Source organism: Nothobranchius furzeri, chromosome 11 (genome assembly GCF_043380555.1).
Source record: "Nothobranchius furzeri strain GRZ-AD chromosome 11, NfurGRZ-RIMD1, whole genome shotgun sequence".
In the NCBI taxonomy this organism is placed as follows: domain Eukaryota; kingdom Metazoa; phylum Chordata; class Actinopteri; order Cyprinodontiformes; family Nothobranchiidae; genus Nothobranchius; species Nothobranchius furzeri.
Window position 1 is genome coordinate 54,750,767 of NC_091751.1, and position 19,324 is coordinate 54,770,090.

At 39.7% G+C, this 19,324-nt stretch overlaps 1 protein-coding gene across 3 annotated transcripts in view; it reads left to right on the forward strand.

Moving 5' to 3' along the window:
* LOC139061808 (glypican-5-like) overlaps positions 1–19,324 on the forward strand; it is a 135,804-nt gene that overhangs the window by 18,349 nt on the left and 98,131 nt on the right. For all 3 annotated transcript variants that reach the window (XM_070541693.1, XM_070541694.1, XM_070541695.1), the window contains exon 3: positions 17,666–18,369. In XM_070541693.1, coding sequence (XP_070397794.1) covers positions 17,666–18,369 — 704 coding nt within the window. The remainder of the gene's footprint in view (positions 1–17,665; positions 18,370–19,324) is intronic.

Consider the following 19,324-nt stretch of genomic DNA (forward strand, 5'->3'; position numbering starts at 1 on the left):
CAGTAATGTAACTAGACTGAGAGACCATTTAAAGGCTCAGGAACCTTTACAGGTGTTTCTATTTGCATTTATAAATTTTAGCTGATTGAGGTATCTTCAATATTACATAGTGGCATTTTCATGGTGTAGATTAGTGTAATGTTCCTGTGTGTAGTTCCTCCTGTTAAATGCTCGTTTATTTCAATTATCCAATTTTATAATAAAAAAAAACATTTGGACATACATTTTATTATGTTCCAGTCATTAGTCACTTATTTTTCAGTATTGTAATAAAAATTAAGTGAGTTTAAATAAGAGGGAAACCCATTTTTCTTGCATTCTTTAATGAAAAAAAGTAACAAAATAGGTGTTTTTTCTTGTTAATTAGTTACTTTTATAATCTTGTAACTCTGTAAGTAACTGAGTAACTTTTTTGACAAAGTAATCAGTAACTAACTCATTACTTTTTAAAAGTAACATTCCCAACACCGATCATAATTAACTGCAATCACCTTAAGGCTCAAGTTATCTTCGTAAGAATTGCTAAATATCTTTCAGAAAATTTACTCGGACCTGAATGTCATCGATTGAAGTGTATTGTGTTTGAAACTCTACATGTCCTTTAGCATGTCCTTTTGAAATGGACCAACGGGGAGAAAGCGAAGAAGAAAACATGGCTTTGCTTCACTGATGCTCTTTTGTCGCATGTACTAAAATTCCAAAAAGTTCCAGATGGGCTTTAGAGGGTTTGTGTTTTACATCACAAACGTTTGCAGGAGGGATAAACCAGCCAGAGATCCAGTAAGAGTGTTTGGAAATGAATAAGGATGACCATTCTCCAACTGCTTCTCCAAACCTATGTGACACTGATCTGAGTAGTTAGACTTCAGTTGAAAGGTTGCAGGTTTAAATCCTACTTTTGCATGACAAAATATTTGGTCAAATACACATGTGTGTGTGTGTGTGTGTGTGTGTGTGTGTGTGTGTGTGTGTGTGCAGTACACATTATCTTTTGAATTGATTTCAACTCAAAAAAGAATGCTGGCAAATTGGAAGGGGGGATTTTCAACCACCTGGGCCGTGCTGTAGAGTGAACTCTGCAATTTTCAAAACATTCTTCTTCTATCTCATCCAAAAAACTCCACAAAGACGCCACTCTGGAGTGGTTCCAGATGTAAAATTGCATCTCCAGAGGATAATATTAATTTGCAAAGAGTATCTGTTAACACAAGCAATGGTAAAACCCAAGTCTGTGCTTTTTCTTCTTCAAGTGTGAAGATAACTTGAAGTGACTTAACTGATCCATCTTTTGAGTCGGTATGCAGAGTGATCATGCTCAGTGAGGGTTCACCTTAAAGCAGAAAATGAAAAGAAATGACGATGTTTCTTAAGATTCCTTTTAAAGTTATGTGTTTTTTTTTCCTGTTGCAGCCTTCTCATTTGCTTCTCCAAATGTATAACATTTCAGTTGAAATCTGGTTTTTTTTTTCTAAGGGTACCATCTAGATGTAGAAAATTGTATAGCACCTTAAGCCCTCTCTCCCTACTTCTGCTCAGTTTCATGGCCTTTTGTCAGACTCTGAACCAGAAATGGCTGCAGGCAGTGAGGCAGAAACCATAAAGCTCTGGAGCAACCAGTGACTCCTTCTCCTAGCCAATCAGCGACCGACAGTCGCGATTCCAGCCTGGCACAATCCTCGGAACCACGACTGAGCAGGGATTGAAAAGTAGAGGGGAAGTAAAAGAAAAATACCAAACTGTGCTGTCGAAAGAGGCGGCCGGACCGAACCACACCTACCTAAGTCACGCTGAGTAGCGCCGTTGGAAAAGGCCTAAAAGAGTGAGATTGTGGAAGTTTAGGCCAGAAACTTGGAACCACTGATATGTATTTAATGTTTTCTGAGATTCACCAGAGAAACAGATGAGTTGTCAAATTAAGACCAGGACCAAAAAATGCTTGTATCTGCAAAATAGCTTTTTGAGTCATATATTCAAGTTTGACAGCCCTAAGTGACATTCTGTCCATACATATATCAAAAATAATGTAACTTCTTTACTTTGGCTTTTATCGTCTATAATTTGATGTATTTCTCCTATTTGCTTTTAATTTCAGAAGGTTTGAGTTATTAAGAGTTAAAAGTGAATAAATATAATAAACTTTGTTGTTTTACTTTTGACATGACAGCGATCAGGATGCCCATTCATACTTGTGCAATGGCAAACCCTTTAAATGACAAAATGAATGCAATGCTTTGGTGGAGAAATGTCTAGCCTCAAACCATACCATGAGATACTTGTTTTCTGTTCATTTCATCTGTCAAAACCATTGTGGGTGGCCCCCGCAACAAAGCTTTGCAAATATGTCTGTCTCATTAATTAAACTGAGAAGATTTTTATGCATTTGTTCTCACAATTTGTGCAGGCATGTTTATGATTGCCAAACTTGTCTGTATACATCTGTGCAAGTAGTAGAAGTAATATTTCACTTTGCTGCTGCATAGTATTGTCACTCTTTCCTCAGATCCCACTCCTGTCATAATTGCATTATATTTTGTCTGGAAGTTGTGTTTTTCATTTTCCCAGAATTATTTTTTCTCCCGTCTTCTCTCACATTTTTGTTCTCCCAGTTAATGTGTATATCGTTTTTTCTGCAGATGTTTTGACTGACAGGGTTAATGCTCTAGAGGCCGAGGCTTGGACACAGGATGACATTGCACGGCACCATGAGCTCATTCACAAATTAGGGAGGATATCCGGGATCTATTCCTACATGTCTTATTTAATCATTCTGGGTGGAGGGAAATGTGTTTATGGAGTGAGCAGCAGAGCAAATATATTGCTTATTTGTTTGTATCTCAGGCATGCCTGCGTTGTAACGGTGATGTTTTTGGTCTCCTCAGTGGTCATGACGCATACGGGCCAGGATATATATTTCCTTGAATTTGGAAACCAAGACAGTGACAGGAGAAAAAAGAAAAGAACAAAGACAAAAGAACAAGCTCAAAGCATTTTGAAGTCATAAAGTCACCCTTAAAGTTACCTAATTATGTCTGCCACGCTCACCTCTCCGTGAATGTGTGAAAACCCAAAGAAGGACGAGATCTGCGCCCAGAAAGTAAGACAAGAAAAAAGGAGATGGTCAAAGGAAAGGAAAGGTTCAGTCAAAGTGTGCACAGGTGTGTTTGATTCTGGTTCAGACATGTGTGTCTGTGCTGTGGTTTTGCTTCAGTCCTCTTGGGTGTGTTACTGTCTACTTTAGATGCTTAGTCAGCATTGAGTGCATCCGGGGCCACTCTCGCAGGAACATTAAAACATCTTTATAAGCAAACCTTATCTCCTTTGAAAACTGAAGACAGCCAGAACTACTTTGTATACTTTGGAGTAATTATTTTCTATAGATTAAAGGGATCATTTGTGAGATAACTAGATGTTTTTTTTTTAATTGTCACCCTAACTGTAAACTGAGATGAATTAGGGTGACATGGTGTAATTGTAATTGGTTAAAAATATAAACTCAAAAGTAAAAGAGATAATGGTGTAATAGTAGAGGCTGAACTGGTTTATACTTCGTTGTAAGCAAGTTTGCATTCACACGCACACATATTGACAAAGATGTTTTTCCTTTACTTTTATGTACTTCTTCATTGATCTTTTAAGGTTGCTGAGCAATTCTCTGCCAGGACAACTAGGGGGCGACAACAGGGAACCTTTTCTGGTGGGTCTGCCTACCGTTTAAGTAATGTCTTTGATTAACGATGATTCTTCAGCTTGTGAACCAACACATTGTCACACCCGAGGCATTGAAAAATTACGCTGAGAGACTGAGCATTTCTTTCCGACTCGTTGGGAGCCCCAGCACATTGGGAGGCGAAGTGCTGTGCCAGAGCGTCGTTTTCTGACTGTCGTGGGAAATCACCGAATTCTGACATTTACTCTCTTGCTTTTTAACCTTACCCTCACCCCCATCCTAACCTCAACCCTCTTGCGCATGCAAACCTTTGTTTCTGGTTGTAATGTCCGTCTCAAAATGGTTAACGGGAAGTTTGGAAAGACAAACAGGGTTAAGGGTAGGATGGGGGTGAGGGGAAGGCTGAAATTTGAGGTTAAATGTGGGTGAAATGTGCGTTTTACCACGGACAGCGGAAAATGACGTTCTGGCACTGTGCGGCCTCTCCTGACACCCTGGGGCTCCTAACGCTTCGGAAACAATTAAATGCTTGGTCACTCAGTGTCATTTTTTTCACGCTTTGGGTGTGAGAATGTTTTGTGTAAACACAAATATCTTAAAAGAGGTGTGAATTTAAATAGAAATGATTGATTGCTCAGTTAAAAGTAGAATTTTTCATTGTTCCTGTTTCATTAAATCACAAATAAATTTTAAAAAGCTTGTGAAAGACACTCCAGAAGCATTGGCTGACAGAGAGCGATTTTTCGTTGAGCTGGAACTGTTTGATCTCGAGGAACAAAACGTTTTGTTTCAAAGAACTCAATTGGAGAGAAGAAGTGTGTTTACATGCAGCCAGTAACCCTTTTAAAACCCGAATATTCACAATAACCCGGTTCCGCACGGGCATGTAAACACCGCCAAAAACCCGGATATGCTCATAACCGGGTTTTTAAAAAACCGGTTACTACACCTGGGGTAACCCTTTTCTAACCCGAATGTTTGGTCGTGTAAACGCATATCGGGATATCCCCATCAAAGCGTGTGTTCTGCGCATGCTCTGTTCGCAAGGAATCTTGGTCTTTTGATTAGCGAGACGTCTTGTATGCGCCAGAACACCCGAAATAAACAACAAGTTGGGAGCAACATGGCGAGTCGCGGCACAGCACCACACTTTTGGAGTGACGAGGAAACCTGTCTTCATCGGTCTGGTGAAAAGTATGAACATTATGTTTTTAGTTGACGGCCGAAAGTAAAGAGACAGCGAAATATGACGCATATTGCGTCTTGACGTAGTCCATACGTCCTGACGCTACCCCAACGTCCGCATTTAAATCAGGTTATGCAAGTTAGGGGTAACTCTTTCTATTTATGCTTGTAAACGGGTTATTCTGATCAACTCAGAAACCCAAATACTGACCTTAACCCGATCATAACCCGGATATTGGCTGCATGTAAACGTAGTCAGTAGTGGTCTGTCCACCGCTACTGTTGTTGAGTAGAGCGTTCACAGACGTGCACTTTCCATTGTGTTCGGATCGTTAAAAAATTTAGGCTGTACTCCATTCTTGTGTCGGAGGGCCATTGCACCAACGGATAATGGCACTGTTTCTCCGCATATGGAGTATAAACTAGTCTACATTTAAACTCCCACCCCCCCAAAAAAATAAATAAAAATCGGCACAATCATGCCCCCCCCGCCTTTAGATATGCATATTTTCTTGTCAGGTATGAATTTATACAGAAGCAATCTTCCAAAAATCCCATCTTTCATAGAGTCCCCCTCTTTCTTAAACTTTCAGCGTTATTGATACTTATTCAACGCTAACCCTAACCCTGCAAACAGTCATCTATACACAATAAATCCTATTTTAACCTAAAATCTCCAATTTATTTCTGCTTATTTGCTTCATTCCCGTTTACCACCCTCACACAATTCCCTTTCTTGCATTTAGAGCCCTAAGAAATATCAGGTCAGGGTCAATCAGCCAGCTGCCAAACTCTGCTACATGAAATAAATCTGAGTTAATCACTATTTTCTTTTCACCGATTCATTTTCTTCCAAAACAAATGTTTTAATCTCTTAAACTTCCTCTTGTATAAGCTTTCAGCAAGCTTCAGCTGAGATTTTTCTGGTATGTCTTGAGAACACAAAAAGCTAGATTTTCGGAACATTTCTTGGTAATCAAACTTGTCTCTCGTGGGAGTTGGTTCCCCGTGCTGGATAGTTAGGCTTTTATGTAACGTAATGTCTGACTCACTGACAGGATTTGTACTGCGCTACCTTTAATCGGTCCAGCGTGACTGCCATTGTGTCCTGTCTGAGTCTGCAGTGGCCATGCTTCAGTGTCGGATTCTGAAAGACATACATTGCATGCTTTATGATAAAGTCTCTGATACCAACGACTATGTTGATATTTTAAGAGGGAAATATGTGGATTTGACCACAATATAGTTGTGCAGAAATAAATAAAGAAGTGTTGGCAAAAGGTAATAAAAGATGAACTGAACTTTGCTAAATTGACTGTCGCTGCTAGCCTGGCCTGCCAAACTCGTCCTCTGTTTAATTCTGCATAAAGAGTCTGGAAACACAGGCAGAAAGGCACATACGGGGCAGGACTAGTCAGCTCAAAAATAACCAATCAGAAGAAAGACGGAAATGATGACTGTACCGCACGACACTGTAGCTTTTTAGCTGTGGTCAAAAATGGCATCTGGTGACAGGGCAAACATCTTTCTTTAGAAGAAAGGCTTTTAGCGCTTCTACTTGCTGTAGTTTTAAAGACGTGTCCAAGTCATTAAGAACAGAGGAAAGAGCCGCAGCGAACTTCGCTTCAGTCGCCGTGTTTATGAGAAACTTGGCGTTGTGGTGTGTGACGTACGCTACTCTGCGCTGATTGGCTCGGTTAGAAATCTCAGGGGTGGGGCCATTTGAATAAGAGAGTTCCCAGACACTTTCTCTGTGCAGAATTAAACAGAGGAGGAGACTGGCAGGCCAGGCTGTATTGTTGCATGAATGTGTGGGAGACATGTTTTCATCCAGTGTCTGCATAAGATCACAATTCATGTTTAATTAACAATTTCAATGTGAACAACCATTATGATGCATGTATCTCTATTATGATTCACACTTCTAGCTCTGTCCAAATTGGATTGAGGCTGACTGTTTTCCTCCATCTCTCACCACTGGCTCACTTCATCACTCCCACATTCTAGTCAACTTTCCTCATTAGACCTTGTGATGGCTTCCATCACTTCTTTTCCTTTCCTCCCCTTTGCCTCTGTGTAACATAAAAGTTTCCCCACGGAAGACTTTATCCTCCAGTTGTCCTGTCATGTAACAATGTATTCTGGAAAAGCAGGAACATTAAATAATGAAAATGGATCGTCCAACAATGATTTCCCGACCCTGGCCGGCTGTGTTCTGTTCACACAACCCTCAGTGGATAAAATCTGTTGTATTGATAGCCAAAATGAACAGAAGATTATGTCTGCTCTTAAATCAGCCACAAAGCAGTTATCACAGACTAACCCTTTTTTTTGTGATGCAATTATAGTTTTCTGAATGTTGCATTTATTTAGTATTCTTTTGGTTTAATGCAGTCCATAAAACAGTCTTTCTCTTGAACATATGTGGCTTCCTTTTTAAGACTATAAGCATAAAACCCTAGGCGATAATGACCCCTAATTTAAACAATGCAGGGGTGACACACCTCCCCCAGACACACACTCACAGCAGCTGGAATCATAAAAAAGCTGAAAAATGAAAACAGCAACCACACCTGGTTAAAAAAAAAGAGTGGAAAAATCTTCATTAGAGTCTCTTTCATCTTGAATACATTCCACAACTCCGTTTCATCTTAATCCCGTGCTAGCCTACATGTTTCCTTTACTAATGAAAATCTGGAGTCCAGTCTTTGTTTTTGACCAACTTTAATGTGACCATCATCAGTTTTCTCTTACATAGTGGTCTTGTATACTGCCATGCCTTTATAGTGTTTTTCGTTCATTATAATTTGCAGACATTCAACATGTTTTCAAAAGAAATGGCTTGTTCGAGCATCAATTGCTTATTTGTTGTTGCATAAAGGTTATGTCCCTTTAACTACTATTTTTCTTTGCATATAAACTAGAGCTGAGGAAGTTCATCTAATAATCAATGAAATGCAGGCATGACTAATTATGAATCAGTGAAAAAGCACACAAATATTGATTATTGTGTAATGCAGTTTTTTTTAACCCATGCCAGTCTACACTGGCCAATGATGACCTGCCCTGACCCATCCCAAATCACTGCAATGGAACCAAGCTAAAAAGTTCAACAATGTTTGTTCTAAAGCTGCTCCATTAAAGGCCAATATCCTTTATGGCAGGGGTATTCAACTCCAGGCCTGGACGGCGGGCAGCCGGCATGTTTTCGTGGTTTCTCTGCTCCAACACACTTTATTCAGTGGTTGAATCACCTGTGCAGCAGCTCATTGGGCTCTACAGAAGCCTGTTAATCACCTGCTAATTGAAACCAGGTGTGTTGAAGCAGGGCTAAAACTAAGGGTGTTTCTCAATGCCGAAGCACTTGGCCTCGCAAGGCGATGTCTTGCTGTTGACGTTGTAAAATCTTCTTACATGTTGTTTTGCACTTTTACATTCACACCACTCCCTGCTTTTTGTAAAATTGCAAATTTAATCATTTCACAACTGCCTATCTGATGTAAAACATTCCGTAGATGTTCCACATCCCCCCAATGAGAAGTTTTGCATTACTGAAGGTCAACTTGCAAAAGTTTGTGTGTTCTTCCATATTCAAGCATGCAATGTTAAAAAACTGCGATGATCTCATATCTTTTTTGATTACTGAAAAGCACATTTTCTGAAGTGAACTTAACTTTTTAATACTTTATTATGATAGGTCAGCTTGGTTCACTGTGCACTTCATTGCGTGTAGCAATGAAAAGAATAGAGGAATGTGAGGGCATGCTATTGACCTGGACTGCCCTTAATACTTAGTACCAGAGGTGCTGGCCATCAGCCTGTCAACGGCTTAACCCCCCCCCACACACACACACAACCACCCCCACCCCCACCCACCCCCCGAACTACTTTATACGGTGTTAGGAGTTTTAACATCCTCCCTCACCCTGTCAGCTTTGCTCCTGTCCTGTCTTCTGCGTCACTGTTTGACACTTCTACTCCTTTGTGTGTCGTTGATCATTTTTTGTACTCAGGCAAAAAAAAAAAGTGTCCTCCTCCTTGCCAACATAATCTCCTCTCTCCTTTTGTTTGACAACAACAATGCCTGCTAGAAGGGTTCTCCAAATTGTTTGCATCCTGATAAGACATAAAATCCTAATTTAGGGTTCGTTACTTACATGGTTTTGATTGTTTATAAGATATTGTTCTTCACGGAAGTGCAGCTTCCCAGTTAGTGTTGGTCGAGCCTGTATGAACGATGTGTCTGTGCGTGCTGGCTAACAGATGAGTCATGTTCCAACATTAGCCTCGGTCATGCTGTATTTAAGCGTCACATTAGCATGACGAATCAACAACCTGATTCAACAATTTAATAATAGTTTATGAACATTAAACTAGGAGGTTGTATGACAGTGCAGCTCCTCCTTGTAACTCAAGATGAGCATCACTGCCTGGGAAAAGATGGCCCTATATATATGGTCCATTTGCTAATTAAAACAAGGATATGTAATCTGCACACGTGTCACTATGTCACATATCTGTGTGGTGACCTGTTTGAAACCCAAGCCTGCACTGGGATTAAAATGCTTTTCCTGAGATGATGGTTGGTCAGGTTTGCTCAGGACTGATTGCCAAGATAGGAATGGCCCACAGTTTTATGGTATGAGAACAGTGTCTCCGATCTCATTATCACAATATTACTGCATCCCCAAGCACATGGAAGAAAGTACACCCACAGTTACTGAGCCACCTACACACATTTGAAAATAGACACTCACTGGTGTGGAGGAAACTTTTTAAATGCTCTAATTCACAAAAAGATAAATCTGCAAGTAGAGCCCATGTACCTCAGCGGGATTCTGACCTCTATTTCAAAGGCCAAAAACATTTCTGTCTCTAAGCATATATGCTCTAGCTCTGTTTAACTGTGAATACTTCTTGGTCAAGTTAATTTTTAATTCAGTAGAACATTAGGTCAAATTAGCAATGACCTTTTTTATGTGCAGTAAAAGTTTGGACAATTTTGAATCAACATGGGATTAACTGCAAAATTAGGGGCAATGGTGTGAAAATAAAAAACAAATGGATTATCTCACAAAGAGTGAAGTTGTTTTTGCTCAAGAGGGAAACTGAAGGATGAATCCATTTGTAAAACATGACTTCTGTTCTCAGTGAGTGTTGCTATAATAATGCTCTTAGCGGTGCTTTTCCTTGTGTTGTTATTGAGATTTTTGAGTGTCACCATATCTTCATTGTTGAACTTTTTAGCTTGGTTCCATTGCAGGGATTTGGGATGGGTCAGGGCAGGTCATCATTGGCCAGTGTAGACTGGTATGGGTCTGCATTTTCAGGAGCACTTTTGGGCTCTCACTTGGCAGGCAGGGCTAAATGAAAATGCGAAGCGTCTCATCATACCAGTGCTTTTAATTTCTTCAGCTGGACCCGACACTGTTTCAATGTCTGTTTGAATCCTTTGGCTGCCATCTGCTGAGAAACGTCTTAACTTTTTTATACCTTACCAATCTGTCAAGCTCATCCTGAAAGTGGCTATCACCAACGATGGTGGAGAATGTTTGGTATTCCAAAGCTGGTCGAACCTTGTTGGTGCTTGCTGGCATTTCCTCACATTCCTGTAGAACTAACGATAATACAAACAACAGAACAACAAGATTTGTTTTGCTTGTCTCAAGTATTGACATATTTCTGTCCCCAAATAAGTGGACCATGTTCTTTTGATGCCACTGCTACACCCTAGCCACACCACCCTAGCCATACCGCTTTATTGTCCTATGGACCTACAACAGAAGGGACCCACAAATGGCAAGGTCCGGGTCTGTTGTATGGAACGGTTTTACAATCAAAACTGACAAAACAGTGATCCAACCCGCCCCAAACCATCCTGGACTCTGCAGTAGAACCAAGCTATTAGGCTTACCTGAGGCATCTCTGCTGATGGTGGGTAGCTCTGTTAGTAAGCCTTCAAACCAAACGATGGGATGCATCAGCTATCCATAAACCAGCTATACCCACTTTGCTTGTCAAGAGTTCAAAGTTGTTAACAGCTGTTTTTAAATAATTCAGTTTGGCTTTGTAAAAGGAAAGAATCTGAAAACCGTATATGGTCAAAATGGGTTGTAGACTCTTTAGAAATTTGGAAACTGTATTATTTGCCACTGTTAAGTAACTCTACATTATTTGTACAGAAGAAGAACTTGTGTGAATATCCATGCATTGATTGTGGTAAAATGCTTTCAGCTTTTAATTAACCAACCCCGGTGAGGTCACATACCAGGCTGGCATGTCGTGTTTTGTGACTCTGAATGTGTGATGAGTTTTGGAAATTGGACTTTGATGCCCTGATTCTTGCTCAAACTCTGCCAAAAGTCACAAGCATTTTTTTTCTCTGTGTGTTCTTGGCTGAGAAATCAGACATCACAGCAAAAGGCGAGGAACACTGTAGTTGCAACCGAAACCACAGAATTGCTGCAATGCTTATTTTGAGTCTGATTGTGGCAGCATCACCATGGTGACACTTAAGTTTAATCATGCCAGTTAAACATTGGGTTTGCTGTACAGAATGTCAAGAGAAATTGGGTTCATGTAATTTAAACCCTGTGATCTCAGTGGACAATTTTGGCAACAGTACTGGTGGAAAGATGTAGTGTGATACACCATTTCATACTCATGAATATGTCCTCAGTTCAATCCGCTTTGGAACAAAGGTCTTATTTGCCCTGTCACTGCCACATACTTGACTTGTTTATGTCCATTGTGTTCATTTTTGTCCCGTCGGGCTACAAATATTTGTTAATTTATACTCACAGAAATTATTCTGTCATGCAAAGTAAACACAGCCCAGCCAACTTTCATTTCCCAAACGTTACACAACGGGAACACAATAAAAAGTTAAGGATAGATGGGACATTTCAGAACAACACGTTCTCACTCCCAGCGTGTCAAAAACAAACGCTTGGTCAGCCACCCTCCGCGTCACACCCCTGATGCCAAAAGTGCCCTTTTTCGTCACTTATGTGCGAAAAGTTTTTTTTTCCCTGTTCTGACTGCAGATCCCAATGCAGCGTAAAACTGACACGATGGGATGTCCGCAGCCAGGGCACCAAAGTACCTCACCCTAACCTTATCCTCGTTATTTAACCTTCCCCTCACCCCTATCCTAACCTTAACCATCTTGCTAGCTAACACATTAGTGATGTGTCGATCGCTCTAAAAGCCGCCTCTATGAAGTGAACGGAGGGAGCCACATCGTCATTGGTCGGGTTTGGACCGAGGCAACGCGAGGGGGAGGTTTCAACCACCACGGTGGAGGTTAAAAGTAGAGGGTATTTGTAACCTCCCCCTCGCCAGATGGTATGTTCTAACGTTCCCCTTGGGCGGCAAATACGCAAATTCACAGTCAGAATGCATGGGAAACAAACGCTTGATCACAGTGAGAGTAACGTTTTAGGTCGCAAGAGGGTTAAGGTTAGGATGAGGGTGAGGGGAAGGTTATAAATAGCAAAACGTTAATGAGCTGGTTCGGTGCCACATCAGCGGACATCTCATCGTGTCAGTTTTACGCTGCATTGGGATCTGCAGTCATAAAAGGGGAAGAAAAAAAACCTTTTCGCACATAAGTGACGAAAAAGGGCACTTTTGGCGTCAGGGGTGTGACGCGGAGGGTGGCTGACCAAGCGTTTGTTTTTGACACGCTGGGAGTGAGAATGTGTTGTTCAGAGTGTTGCGTATGCTAAACCAAGATTTAGGTGTTGTTGATGAGAACATTCAAGCTAACTTGATTGCAGTCAAATATAATTAGGATGTATAGAAAACGTGGTCATAAAGTGTGGGGGCGTGGTTTTACAGTTTAAGGAGAACCTGGTAGGTTGAATCAATGCTTCTTACTTAAAAGGTAATAAACATTTATATTGACAAATAAACAATCTTTACAAGTTACAAATTATGGAAAAGCTGACAACATTGTTAAACATTATGGAAAACAGACAACAAAAAACAGCACTCACCGGCGGGGGTCCTTTGGGGAGAGCAATCCCCAGCATTAGTCCTGAAGCTTGTATGATAAATGGGGCTATATTATATATATATATATATATATATATATATATATATATATATATATATATATATATATATATATGTATATATATATATATATATATATATATATATATATATATATATATATATATATATATATATATATATTCTAATATATATATATATATATATATATATATATATATGTTCTAATATATATATATATATATATAAATGATTTATTGAAAAGTATATTTTTGCTTGTGGCAGAAGCTATCTGAGCGGCGTGGAGGATTTAGAAGATGACAGAAAAATGAGTCGACCTTCACAAGCTAGTTCTGAATTATTTTTTGTTGATTCACTTTGTGTGAAACATATTTTTCAGAAGCTAATGTTGTTCAAACTAATTTTTATACTGCATGAAAATATTTTAAGTCATCCATCTTTTTTCTTCCGCTAATCCTAAGTCGAGAGCTGGGCCAGCTTGATCTCGCTCTCCATGTTTCCCTCACTTGGGAACAAGACCGCGAGATACTTAAACACCTCCAGTTGGAGCAGGACCTCATCCCTGCCCCTGGAGAAAGCATTCTAGCCTTTTCCAACTCAAGAGTTGGATTTTCAGTCATGTCAATAAAAAAAAAAACAACTTGCCTTGTTACTACAACTAAATCACAGGGTTATTCTTTTTTTTTTTTTTTTTTTTATGAGAAAAACATTTCATGTGAAAACACATTAGTTTTCTTCACTAAAGCGTTATACTGATTCAGTAGTCTAGTGTACAACTCTGGAACACTCATCAATAATACAGTAGTTAGGATTTTCCACAATGATGACAATCATTTCTGGGATAGGCAACCTGGAGAGGTTACCAGTCCATCACAGGGCACACATAGAGACAACAAAGATCACGGTCACTCAAACGTTCACTTTCACCTTGTGCGAGTAGCCAATTAACCTACATGCATGCATTTTAGTCTGTGGGAGGAAACCAGAGTGCCCATAATACATCCATGCATTCAGAATATTCAGTCCCTGAGCCTAGAGTAGTTGGATGTTGTCCCTTCAACCTTCATGCTATGAGGCAAAAATGCTAGCGACTGCTCTACCATACTGCCCCATTTAGTTATTGGTGCTTTCTGAAGGATCATGAATAGATTAGCTTTTTGTAAACTGTTAGGGCTATTTAATGATAAACTTAGTTTTAAACAGCTATTCAATCTTTAAATGTTAATAATCTCAGTACATTGAAACAGCTGTACAGAAAATACTTTGAGTGGTGCGGAGAAACTTACATGAATAAATGTTTTTCTAAATTATTTGTTTTTCTTACCTACATTTTTAATTCTGCCCCAGTTTTTATTATGATCATTTTTAAATTTGCATTGTTTCTTGTGAAGCACCGTGTGAAGGTATTTTCATCAGGCACTATACTAAACATAATTTCTTCTTCTAACATTAGAAATTAAACATATAGGACAAGAAGTTTTGCTACAAGCAAGGGAGACATTAAACTATAATATAATGAAAACACTAACTGTTTAAAAACATACTAAACTCATTGTCACAACTTCTAAAGAGCTAAAATATCCCATCTGAGTGCACCAAAGTAAAACAATTGAACACCTACAAAAAATGCAAAATTACTAACTTCTGTTCCAAGCAGAGAACAGAAAGGGGGAAACAGCTGTGTTTTTTCAACAATATGGATCCAATAAACTGACGGCCAGACATGTTAACTAAGTGCAGCTGTGAGAGCAGGTGGTAGTACAGATGTCTCCGGCTCAAGAAACCACAGGTGAGGCATTCTGTATCTTATCATTTTCCTCCTGGGAGCAGAAGTTACAGCCAAAACCTGCAATTTCTTGCTTGTTTCTTTTCAGTAAAAGAGAAAAAAAATGCTTCTTTCAAGTAACAAAATGTCCTTCTGAAGTACGGAAGGACGAGTTTCAAGAAAGCCATGGAGAGATGTGCTTGAGCCAAGAGCCAAATTAATCCAGATGTTAGCGTGTTCACAAGGTGGATGCAAATTGTTCAGAAGTTGTTTTTCCCTGTTGAAATTTTTTTCATTCACTTAATCCCCCTTTTTTTGCACATTTTTTGTTTGAGAACATTTATTTTTTATATGGGAAACACAATATCTTCGGGAAAAAGATATCAACTTTTTGGAAATAACATCTAAATAACCAATGAGTGCATTTCACACTTAGACACAAAGATGGGTCAAAACATACTGAGCAATATGTGTTTTTGAAACTTTTGTAAGGCTCTACTTTAATTCCATCTTTTGATGTTGATGTCCCAGGGATTTAGACCGTGCACATTTGTGCCACCTCCACAGCACAGAGAGCTAAAACACAATGAAGCAGTTCTGAAAAAGCATTTTAACTATTGGTTTTTCCCTTTTGTTTTGTACCACAAGTGTGCTGTTTTTGGTCCGTGTACATCTGGATGTCTAAAAACTCATTGACCAGTCGAACAATCAACCTGTGACTCTTCATATTTTAGTTATGTTCCCTAACTGCTTCCACCGTCTTCCTGTTTTATTTCACAGAGCACATACAAGTTTCAAATTCTTGCAGGGTATGAATTTAAATGTTTATAGGAGCTTGTTTTGATGATAAACGAGATGTGCCTTTTACCGGCAAGTGGGGAGTTCCTATGTCACAGACGGTGCTCATATTAGTGCAGCTGCTCATGAGGACAAGACTGTTGTTATCCTTCTGTCTGTGTGCTGGGAGGGGCTGGACACATGCAATCCCACACAGAAAACAACACAGAAACACACACACACACTCATTTGGTAACAAAATGAATAGTGAAAATGAAATTAAAAATACCCTTGTTGTGATGAAAAGTAAAATATGATTTTAAAAGTGAAAACATTTGAAGAAGTTAATTGCATAGGGACTGTTCTTTAAGTAAGCTATCAGAGACACATGCAGCATCGACAGGCTCTGGAGGTGTATGCTTATTTTAGGAATGCGTGTGTGTGCATGCATTTGTGGTTTTTGTGGGGATACTGTGTGTGTGTGTGTGTGTGTGTGTGTGTGTGTGTGTGTGTGTGTGTGTGTGTGTGTGTGTGTGTGTGTGTGTGTGTGTGTGTGTCCTGGCACCCTCTTTTCCAGGTCTCAGTTTCTGTACAGTTGCTGCTGCTCCTTCATGTCCTGTCATGCTTTTAAGCTTACATCACACCCCAGAGAGGAGTGCTGTGTCCAGCACTTGCGCTACAAAAATGTACACACTTAAATACACAAGAAAAGAAAAGGTATGAAAAGCACAGGGCTAAGAGTCAGTGAGTGATGGGTGTGTTCTGTAATCATTGAGACAGCCTGAGCATTGATCAGTAAGCGTTGTAATGTGAAATAACACATTTAAATATTTTTCTGCTAGAGTCATACTGGATGTAGCAGTAAATTATGTCAGCGAGCTGTAAAATGGGGGAGTAGTCCAAATATTCCGCCTGGCCAAAAATAAGTCACCATCTGGGTTTCGCTAAGCATTCTGGTCAGGGGTTGATTCATTTGGTCAGGTCTGGGTTCAGCGACATTACGTGCCCATAAATGAGATCACCGGACTACCTGAATATAGTGATTGATCAGGTTTTTCCATCAATTGATTTTTTAAAAAAAATTTAAATTTAATTTAATGTATTTTTTTGCTGTATGAGCATATTTCAAGGTGACAACGCAAGAACTGATCAGGCTCAAACTTTGAATTGATGCTGTGGAGAGCTTAATAAAAACCCAACAAAATGTTATGGTGAAAACAATTACAAAAAAAAACAAAACACTGCGACTTTGCATATTTTTACAGAAATGTTGCTACAGCAAATGTGTTTTGTAATGAATGCTGCACACAGGTCATCGTAATATTGCAGGGTGTGACTTGTGGCCAGGCAACATTTTATATTAGAATGAATAGAGCCAAATTGAAGTCTCCTGGTCCATCTGTCTACTCAGTTACAGCACCTTACTCAGTGAGGAATGACTCACTGGTTCCATTAGTCAAATGCAAGGGCACGGTGAACTGTTGTGCAGCTTGTTTCTTCAATCGCTTTTGAAAATGTATTTCAAAAGATGAAAAGAAAAAGAAGTTGGCTGAAAGTCCTATTTTCAATCAAAATCTTAAATTAGGAGTAGTTAACATTCCTAACAGAAAATCTAAATTACATATTTTATCATTTCAGTAAAATCCCTCTATCTGCATATAGGGAAATAAAAGCCACCGTAGACTAAAAGTTTGCTTCTAAAAAGCTGTAATAACTTAGGTAGAGGAAAAAAAAAGGTGTTTACTAAAAAATTAAACTTTCAGATTTGTTTACAGGTTTGCATAACTAAAGACACTGGCTTTATTAGCCTGGCATATAAAACTTGAGTTTTTTTTTTTAGTACTAAGGTTTTTGAGGAAACATACAGAAAGATACTGAAATTACATTTGGGTTTAGCAACCTCAAGAACTGTTAATAGCATTAAATTGCTCTTCATGATTTTCTTTCATACATTGGATGGAATCAAGGGCCAGATGGGAATTTTCCTCAATTCCTAACCCTAACCCCCTAAACCCTAACCCATGAGAGCAATTGAACATTTTAATGGACTCTTTAGAAAACCTGTCAAAGATTTTCCGATCTGAGCTCCCTAATTGCAGTCTGCTCCTGATAAGTGGCAGGCTGCTGATAGGAAGTCCACAGAATTGGACAGCATTGGCGGTTAAAAGTAAAATGTTTACTTTTTATTGTCTTGTATCTCTTATTTGTGCTGCTTCTTTGCCTCTTTGCAGACATGTTCCAGTACGTCCTATCCTTCTCGCAAGGCCACCTCAGCTCTTTGTTGGAGGGCTCCTTCTCATCCCTGTCCCACCATGCCTTACCCCATGTGAATCAACTCTTCTCTTCTCTCTCCTTATACCTCCGTGGGGTAAACGTCACCATCGAAGCAACTGTTCAAACATTTTTTAACAACATTTTTCCACTTGCATACACGCGGCTAATAAATCCAAGCTATGAAGGAAGTATAGCTGTAAAAAGTGAAATGGACGACTGCCTTCGAATGATCAGGCAGGATGTCAACCCTTTTGGGCATCATCCAGCACTCATGGCTCAGGAACTGGCTGAGGCGTTGGGGGCTGGCCAGCAACTGAGTGTCGCCTTAAAGAAAGGTCTGGAGGTCATGAATGCGACGCAGCATGCCAGTCTGAGTCGGGACTGTGTGAGGAACTTGGTGAAGATGGTGTTCTGCTCCCACTGCAGAGGCCTGACATTGATTAAACCCTGCGTGGGCTACTGTCTGAATGTAATGAGAGGCTGCTTAGGAAGTGTGACGGAGCTGGATCAACCTTGGAGGAGATACGTCCACTTGTTGGAACAGCTAACCCTCGCCATGGCCGGGCACCACAACATGGAGCTAGCCATGCTGGGGGTCAGGGGTCATGTAAACGAAGCACTGCTCTACGCACAGTTCCACAGTCCTCTTATTATTGCTACGGTGAGTAGACGCTAATGAAACATCAGTCACAGGCTTTAACGGCACATGTAAAAACCTCTAAGACGTTTTGTTAACATTTTTGTTTTATCTATATATCTTGGCAACATTGAATGTGGTGATTGGAAAGCATTTTCTGGTTTCTACTGGGCTATGAGCTCATTTTTCCACCAGCGCAACAGAAAAATCCTACTCTGAACATTAGTGTTTGTTCTAAAACTAATCCAAGAAAAAAGGGTTTATTCTAAAAGAGGTTTAACCTTAACTAAAGCACTACAGACTTGGCAAGTGTTCTAAAACTGGCAAAGCAACTCAAATTCATCATTGTTGTTTAGATTCTGACAAGGACAATACTATTTGTCATTGCCTGTGATGAAATGGATTCAACTAATGTATAAAACATCATCTTTGTGCTCCTGCGTGCATGATTGTTACCATATGTTATACTTTATATGTGGTTGTAACTCCGTGTTTGTTTTATTCACAACGTGAAGACAGTCCCTACATCGAAGTGCTGCCGTTCCACTCGGTGTGAAGACAGTGGGTTTGAAAGCATATGCCATGAATTTCCTGGGCCTCTACTATCACAGCGGCCACCATGGTTAGGCTAAAAAAAACACTTAAAGCTATCTGTTGTGTAAGTACATTTAAAGATCAAACATTTAACACATTTGTAGTGTTCTCTAGTACGAATAAATGCCTTATAAGTCATTTTCTGAGGAAAAAAGCTCAAGTGCATCAATTTGAGTATGTAGAAGTCAGCTGATGGACAAAGTAGCATCAGATGGCAGGATTTGCGTTTCTATTTCCTCCTCCTCATCTCTCCTCTTATTGGCTAAGAGCTACAAGACTCTGCCACTGACTTCTCCGCAGTGTTGATCAGTGTTGCCAACTCAGCAACTTTGTCACTGTTCCTAACGACTTGTTGACCCCCCCTCAATGACTTTTTTTCCAAAAA